The sequence below is a fragment of the Thamnophis elegans genome, chromosome 3 (genome assembly GCF_009769535.1).
Source record: "Thamnophis elegans isolate rThaEle1 chromosome 3, rThaEle1.pri, whole genome shotgun sequence".
Classification (NCBI taxonomy): Eukaryota; Metazoa; Chordata; class Lepidosauria; order Squamata; family Colubridae; genus Thamnophis; species Thamnophis elegans.
In genome coordinates, this window is record NC_045543.1 from 126204870 (window position 1) to 126213451 (window position 8582).

General features: G+C 38.0%; 1 protein-coding gene across 2 annotated transcripts in view; it reads left to right on the forward strand.

Moving 5' to 3' along the window:
- HMGCS1 (3-hydroxy-3-methylglutaryl-CoA synthase 1) overlaps window positions 1-5838 on the forward strand; it is a 29701-nt gene extending 23863 nt beyond the window's left edge. For both annotated transcript variants that reach the window (XM_032213471.1, XM_032213470.1), the window contains exons 7-10: window positions 77-183; window positions 1423-1548; window positions 2430-2590; window positions 3991-5838. In XM_032213471.1, coding sequence (XP_032069362.1) covers window positions 77-183; window positions 1423-1548; window positions 2430-2590; window positions 3991-4083 — 487 coding nt within the window. In that variant the 3' untranslated portion in view covers window positions 4084-5838. The remainder of the gene's footprint in view (window positions 1-76; window positions 184-1422; window positions 1549-2429; window positions 2591-3990) is intronic.
- The last annotated feature ends 2744 nt before the right edge of the window (window positions 5839-8582 follow it).

Here is an 8582-nt window from a genome sequence, read left to right on the forward strand (position 1 = left end):
AGATAAATAACCATGAGATGCTTTCCTTCACCTTCTTTAAACTTTTTGCTAAGTACTGGACTCCTGTGACATGCAGGTACTCACCACAGCAACTGGCAGGACAAAGGATTGGAGTTTTCTCATACGGTTCTGGTTTTGCTGCTACCCTCTACTCCATCAAGGTTAGCCAAGATGCAACTCCAGGTGAGGAAAGCCATCCGGGGTGTGCGTGTGTACGTGTGTGTGTGTGTGCACTCATGCATGCACACACAATAAGATGTGGCCAATTTTGAATTCCCATTGGGTGTAAATACTAATAGTTGTTTATAGTGCTTCAACTCTGTGCAAGCATACAATTCAACATGTTTAGAATCTTGAGTTTAAAATTTTCAAAAAGCACATGCGATTGTGGAGATATGAATATGTATATATGCTGTTGCTTCCTGAGGAACCTTTGAAAGCCCAAAGTTCCTGATCATAGATAGAGAGGTGAATTCACATTAGGGAAATGCCAATCCTTGGCAGCTATTACTGGTTATATTTTGATTCCATGTGTTGTGATTAGGTCATATTCTTGTCTCTTAAGTCCACTACTTACCCCCAAGTCTTCTCTACAGCAGTCTTTCCCTCCCAATTTGTGTTATTCAGGTATCTTCAACTCACATCATTCTGAACATTATAGGAATTCAACCAGTGGTGGGATTCAAATAATTTAACAACCGGTTCTCTGCCCTAATGATTTCTTCCAACAACCATTTCACCAAACTGCTCAGAAAGTTAACAACTGAAGGTTCTCCCGAAGTGATGCGAACTGGCTGAATCCCACCACTGAATTCAACCATTTTGGAGGGCAATAGATTGGGAAGGGACTCCCATGTATAATAGAAATATCTTTTGTACAAAACATTAAAACTAAAGGCAGTTGCTTCTGTGGTCTACTATAATTTTCTCTGAAGCAAATTATTTTAGAAGGTCTGGGCAGCGTTTCAGGTTAGATTCCAAAAAGGTATTTTGGCTTGGACCAGAGTGCAAATGTAGCATTACTTGTGGCTCTTTAAAACAATTATATTGATTCAGATGCTTTAAGGAGTTTCTGACAGATCTTGCATTTCTGGCCTCACATGGTCTGAAGCATATTTTGGATACAGATCTGTAGCATTGTCCAGGCCTATTGCATAGATTTAAAATTTATCAGAATTCAGCTGCGATGATGAGTCCTGTTATAATGTGGGATATAATTGTTTATGCTGGCATGAATGTCAGGAAACTTTTAATAAAAGTGAGTTTCTGCTTTAGTAGTTTCTTTGAGTTCCCCTTTTGGGGTATCTATAGGAAATCAAAGGGTTGTATTACTAGCTTTATTCTTGCATGTCCAAGTCTGTAGCTGTTTGTGTATTATAATATTGTTTCCAACAAAATGTAACTTACTCCTTTATACTGCAGGCTCTTCTCTGGATAAAATAATAGCAAGCCTGACTGATTTGAAAGCAAGGCTTGATTCAAGGAAATGTATCTCACCAGAAATATTTGCCGAAAACATGATGCTGAGAGAAAAAACTCACCACTTAGGTGAGTAATGGAGAATCTATGATATTATTTGATCTTGATTTAGTCATAATTGGTGTATGTTCATGGAAATGAATAGGACCTATATCAGTAAATTTGTCAAATTTGGTGAGTTTGTTTGTTTAAATCAAATCCATCTTTTCTAAGATGACATTAAGGACGATGTACTGTGCATTAAAAAGTTCAGATACATAAAAATATTGATAATTATTTTTCTAACAACAATAATGAAATGAATCTATCTTTTCCAATTATTAGGAAACTTTCCATTGAGTTAGAGATATGTGGATAAGTTAAGCCATATCTAGGAAATAAAACCATCCCATTTGTGATTAATAAGGATTTGCACCTTAAGCCCTGCTTCCATCCCCTTTTAACTTCTGAGCTGAATTATCTGAGTAACATATTTTGTATTCAGATAGTAAACCTTGATACATAAAATGTGTTACAGTTCCCATTGAAGGAGATTTGCTAATAAATGGGAAGGTTATTAACAAATTAGGATCAATAGCTTTAAAAAAATTATATTTGTTGCACTAACATACTATATAGCCGTACTGCATTCCTAGAAACCATAACGCTTGTAACTACCGACTTATCTCTAAAAATATGAAAAATTGTAGAAAACAAAAATGTTTAGTAACCTTTGGGTTTCTGTATTCATGTGTAAGATTGCTTTAGGTGTTTGTTTTTTTTAAGAAATAGAATTTCAAGAAAAAACATATACTTATTAAACTTTAATTCACTTTTTATTTTTGGGACCCTTAACTTTATTCAAAGTAATGAGTCATCTGAAAAGGTGCTGATCGCTACAGTATATGAATACCTGGGATAAAATGCCTATTTAGAATTTCTGCTTCCCGCCCTCCTAATTTTTTTTACAGCAAACTACATCCCCCAGTGTTCAGTGGATGATCTTTTTGAGGGAACATGGTACTTAGTACGAGTTGATGAAAAGCACAGAAGGACATATGCCCGTCGTCCCATGCTGGGTGACAGACCTCTGGAAGCAGGAGTGGAAGTTCATCTGAACCTGGCTGGCGAGGTAAGCGGGCAGTCATATCATCTCCCTCCCTCCCTTATATTCAAGGGCAAGTGCACATATTGACTGGGTTTAAGACTGCATAATTGCAAGTCTTAATTATTATTTAAAACTGCATAATTGCATATTCCGTCCCCTTCTATTTTAACTATGACTTTGCTGAAGTTGAAGTCTTGGCCAAATATAAATTCTGCTTAAATGCAAAACTGTGTGCCCTGAATACTATTGATGTTAGTGCTGATCAGTCTGTGTGACTCAAAGGAAGGGTATTTTTGTGGGAAGAAGTGCAGCAGTCTGCTTGCTTTCTCTAAACACATTTCCCTGCTATTTTGCATGTTTGTTTTCTCTTAATTGTCTCTTTCGTATTTCTATCTCCTACAAAATAAAGAGCTGTGCAACAAGCACACGTAGCAAAGTGCGTCTGTATTTGTTATTCTAGCAAATCAGAGTCTTAAATCCTATTAAATCATGTGTATTCTCACTTTCTTGAGCTAATGTAAAAGAGAATCTTCTCTCACATGTACACAGTTCAATTTCCCCTACGTACTCCATTTAGTTTTTGTGGCTCTATATATTGTCCAAAAATTATAAATTGGACTTTCATTAAATTTGGAACATAATACTCAGAATTATTTGTTTTCATTCTCCAAATTTTAAAGCATGCCAGATTATTTCATGCTGTTATCCAATTCTTACCTAATTATAATTTATTGTCACCGATGTCCTTTAAATCTGGGGCATGGTTTTCTAGGGGATTTTTGGCATTCATTGTTCAATTATTCAGTTGAGAATATATTGCCACCCCCAATATGTGCTGGGCTTTGACCTGTTCTCTCCCCATGTGCTTCAGTCCAGAGAACTGAAACTGCCACTTGGTTCAGGGGTGGGTTCCTACCAACGTCAGTACTGGTTCACTGCCCACATGCACAATTCACTGTAAATTGTTCTGCGCATGCACGAACATGAAAAACTACTAAAAACATGATGGCAATGGCAGCACAGACCGGGGAAATGGTTTGGGGGCGTGGCCAGCCGGGGTCGCTGCCAATTCTGCAACCGAGGCCAAATTACCACTACCGGTTAGCCCGAACTGGTGCAAACTGGTAGAAACCCACCTCTGACTTGGTTATGCTTTATAGAGAATTGTCTGCACTAACATTACTAACATTTTTCAACTTTGGCAACTTAAAAATGCATGGACTTCAACTCCCAGAATTCAGCCTGAACAGTATTTAGTACTATGTAGCTCAAGTATCTACAACCATGTATTTATTATTATGCTACTCTTTCCTTGTGTGTTATTAGGTTTTCTCATTACGTTTTGAAACACACATTTAAAATAACTGTCAGCTTTTTTTTTTTTTTAATGGGTTCTAATCTATGGCTTCTTTCTCCTTTCCTAGCATATTCCCAGCCCTGCCAAGAAAGTACCACGAATTCCTGCAAAAATGGACACTGAAGCAGTTGCTGTTACCCTTTCTAATGGGGAACATTAAGACGCCTCTGTGAGGTGGAAGCCAATTAGATATGGGGAACATGGGGACATACATGGGATTAACCTGTTATAACCCACATTCAGCTGTACAATACTGCTTAACTGGGGCATGAAAAGTGTTAAGCTTGACACTCTGTTGTCTGATGCGGTTTGTTGATGTATGTAGTTTAATAACACTAAAGTTCTTGTGCTTCTTGGAATTAAAATTACCAAGGGCTCTTTGTGAAAACATAGTTTTTATTAAAAAAAAAATAGTCATGATTCAGGAATAGGTTATGTCACTTCAGTTGTCGTCCTCCTCCTACCCTTTTTTGACTAAGATCTATATAACATTTTCTGAAACTAGTTTCCAGAGGAGAAGCCAGATTTGTTATAAAACTCATTATTGCGATCAGTTATTGTGATTTAAAGTCTTTCATATATCTATTTGATCTTAGTGTTAGGGTCCTATGTGCCTTAACAATAAAAATGCCCTAAATCTTAAATATGACTCTGATTCCACTTTTCAGAATTCCCCACATTTTTTAGGTCAGTGCAACTCACTTGTTCTTCAAGGTGCTAATAATTGGATATAGTGGGGTTTTTTTCCAGTTGTTCTTTCTACCCTATCAAGAAAGCTGCAGGCATGTAACTATTGATAAGATGGCTTCCAGTTTGTGTATGTGTGTGTTTACACTTTTGTAAACGCCTTTTGCTTCCCTTCTCCCAAATACAATGTTTCTGTTCTGAGCAGATTTTCTTCACTGAAAGTACTGTCCGGATAATGGCCATTTAATTAAAAAATGGTTGGAAAATAAATTTCTTGGAACCTCTCCCTTGTAATCTTTTATAAAGGTTACTCAAGAGTAGGGTTTGTATCATTGGCTTCCAGGTGACAAAGATCTGATCAGATGTTCAATCCAAGATCAATGATCCTGAACATTTTGTGCTGTTTTAGGGTTGTGTTGAAAAGTTGTTCTGCGAGAATATCTGTGGCTTTGCACTTGTATAAGTTGTTTGATATTTCGGGCTTATGTAACATTCAGTTTCACCTCTGAAAGCATACTCAAAGGCTGCCAACTCCAAGTACTTAAAAGCAGACATGCCTCTTGAACACAAGTCACCAAATAATGCGTCTGGCTTGCTAGATGTGGCTCCTATCTTGATTGCCAATCTTGGACAGCAAAAACGTAGAGCATTAGTCAAGGGAAATGCATTACGTGTAAGCTGATTTTTGGCCTGTGAGTTATCCTTAAGCATAATTCAATAATTTCTGTAGATCTCCCATCACACTAAGCGTTTGAACCTTTGCAAATATAGGCTTCACTGAGAGAATCCATTTGCCTTTTGGATGAACTGGAACTTAAGAGAGAGAGAAATCTTCTTGGCTTATAGAATATAATGCATTTACATTGAAGTTTCTGTTTTGGTTCCTTTTCCTTTTTTAAAATAGTTCAAAAAGCATTGTCTAATAAAACTTGAAGAACTAATGCAGATTGTGCAAACATCACAAGATGTGATCTTGTGTTACACAGTTTTTGTTTTTTAAAGTGACAAAGGTTTGGCAATCTCTACATATGTATATCCTTTGATTTAACATTAACTGATTAAACTGGTGGCTTAAGAACTGTGGGATTCATTTTTATGTCAGAAATGTATCCAGTCCATTGCAGGCGATGGATAGGCTGAGAAAACTGTAGCACAAATTTAACCTTTATAAACCTCACAAAGCAATGAGGCAAATGCCTTGTAAAAATAAATGTTAAAACTCTTTGAATCTTTTGTGTCAATGAAGTTATGCTTTATATCCTATGAACCTGTCAACAAGGAATTAATAGCAGGCATTTCCAAAGACAGATCTACATAATTAAGCCAATAAGTCATCCAAGTTTGCAATGGATGCTATGGTGCTTTAAAGATTAGCCTAGTTCTATGTGTATACTTTCTTGAATCCTGGTCCAGATGCATAAAGTACACGAGCCTTGTAAAAATAAAATGATCTTTGAAGTGCTGCAAAATTACGGGTGTTACTGCAAAAAAAATTAACATGGCTATTGCCTTCAGGCTGCTGTTTTACATTCAGATTATACATGCTTTGGAATCAGCACGTTTTGGCATGTCCTCTTCTGCATCATCATTTTAGAGGGATCTGATTCAACAAATGGATTTGGGGATTTGGTTGAGAGGCTAAATCAGCTACTACTTTCTGTCTCAAACATGTGAAAGTATGGGGGGGAGGGAGAAAATTAGGATTCTCTTTTCATCCTATTTTAATGGGGGGGGGATGTGTCTTCTGATTTTTTTCAGCTTGATATTTTTAATGCTTTTCTATTTCAACTGTGTTCTAATACAATTCCATATCTAAAGGAAAATGTTAACGCGAGGAAATTGCCTTTTGGAGAACATGCTTCTGACCTTAACCCAGAAACATTTTGAATATTTATAGTTCATTCCCATTTGTAATGTCAAGAGTGTCAGCACAGTAGTGTGGTGAGAATAGATGGATCAGAGTCATAGAACTGGTAAGGACAACAAGGATCATCCAGTTCAACCCTCTGCAATGCGTGGCCAACCAGTTAAACTATCCATGGGAAATGGCTGTACAGTTTCCTAAAAACTCCAAAAATGGAAAGCCTACAACATTCATGAGATCATATATCTTACTAAGCCATAATGTACTTCGTGTGCTTGTTTGCACTGATACAAACTCAGCCCTGGGGTATGCAATTTGTAAATGGTATAATGTGTTGGGTACGTTCAGCTAACCATGACTTATTCAACAAACAATGAGTTACTATGATTTATGAACTCCCATCAATGGACATGAGAATCAGACAAATTTATGGGAAAGGCAACATCTATATATGATCTAGATCACGGGTGTCAAACACATGACATTTCACATTTTCCCCATTTGTGGAATTGGGGTGGGCGTGGCCTGCGTGTGACACATCTGGCCCATGGGCTGCCAATTTGACACCCCTGATCTACATTTAAAACAAAAGCATGGATATTAAACATAACTACTGTTGAATTCCACTCCCATTGGAGTTGGGATCACCAACTTGTAAACACCAAATATTTGAAGCAATCTAAATAGTATCTACAGATTACATGTTTTAAAATTGTATTTACACAGAGACGGCTAGTGTTTTATAAAAGCATTACATCCAGGCATTAATGAATGCTTGTTAATTCAGGGTGAAAAACTGGTCCATCTGCCTGGGCATGTTAGATGATCCAATGAGGTGGGAGTACCCCAATTTAAAAATCATACTCTTGGCATCATTTTGGTTTTCCTGCTGAGATTCCCAGGAAGCCGCTTCTCAGTGGCTTCAGCTAACAGTAGAGAAAATATTAGCCCACCAGAGCATCTGTAACTATAGCTTTCTCTTGACTTGCTAGATGTTTTTCTTGGATCTACATACCTAAGTCAGTGGGTTTTAAAGACTTTCCTACCATTGTTGTTTGATGATTGAATGAAAATTTACATGGAAAAATACTGTGTTTTCATGAGAATTATGATGCTTAGAGTTTAAAAACCAAATGATGTGTTGTTTTCAGAGTCGGTACTGAAGGGCATATATATTAAACATAGCAAAATATCTATGGAGATTCTCAGTCGTCCAGGTCATGGTTGTCCCAAAGGTGCTTTTTCAAGAGGCAACTGGATTTTGTTTTTTTCTTTGAAGACGTGTGAAGTGAAGAAGCTTCTTGAATGAGAAGAGAAACTTCTAAAAAAAAAAAAACCCAGAAAGTCCAGTTGCCTCTTGAAAAAGCACTTTTGGGAGTAAACATAGTTAATGTAGTTTCCCATCCAGAAAAACAAAAATGATTACTAAGAAAATACCAGATTGTGACCTGGCTCAAGACTTCAACAAGGGACAACATATTTTAATCCTATAGTTTCATTCATGTCAGGCTCTCCAGATAGGATGACTAGACCAGTGGTGGGTGCCGGATCCCGGTATGGTTGCAACAGGGCCCAGCATCCTCCACATGAACATGCACAGCGTGTGTATGTATCTTACCATCCAGCAACGCCTCCACAAGCCTCCATGATGCTCCAGCTGCTCGGCAGAGCATTGCTTGCACTGTATGCGCATGCGCGGAAGCGCCAAAGGGTTTAAAGACAGGTAAGGCGCACGGGTGGGCCCTCCAGAGCACCATACTGGAACAGTACCCGGTGCTCCTGGCAGGCTCCGGTACGCCCGTACTGGGGCGTACCACCTGCAACTTACCACTGGACTACACAAATGTGATATTCAACTTGGTCCCAGATTTCTAACTTTACAAGTGCTTCCCCTCTTGGATATCTGCATGTTGTAGGATAGGATAGGTCCACTGCTAGTATTCCAGCTTGCTCCGTATCATCCTCTCTTGGTCTAGCAGGACCCTCTTTTCAACCTGCTGTCCTTATTTGTAGTGTCTACACCAGTGTTTCTCAACTTTGGCAACATTAAGGTATGTGGACTTCAAGTCCTAGAATTTAAGACTGACTGGGAAATTCTGGAAGTTGAA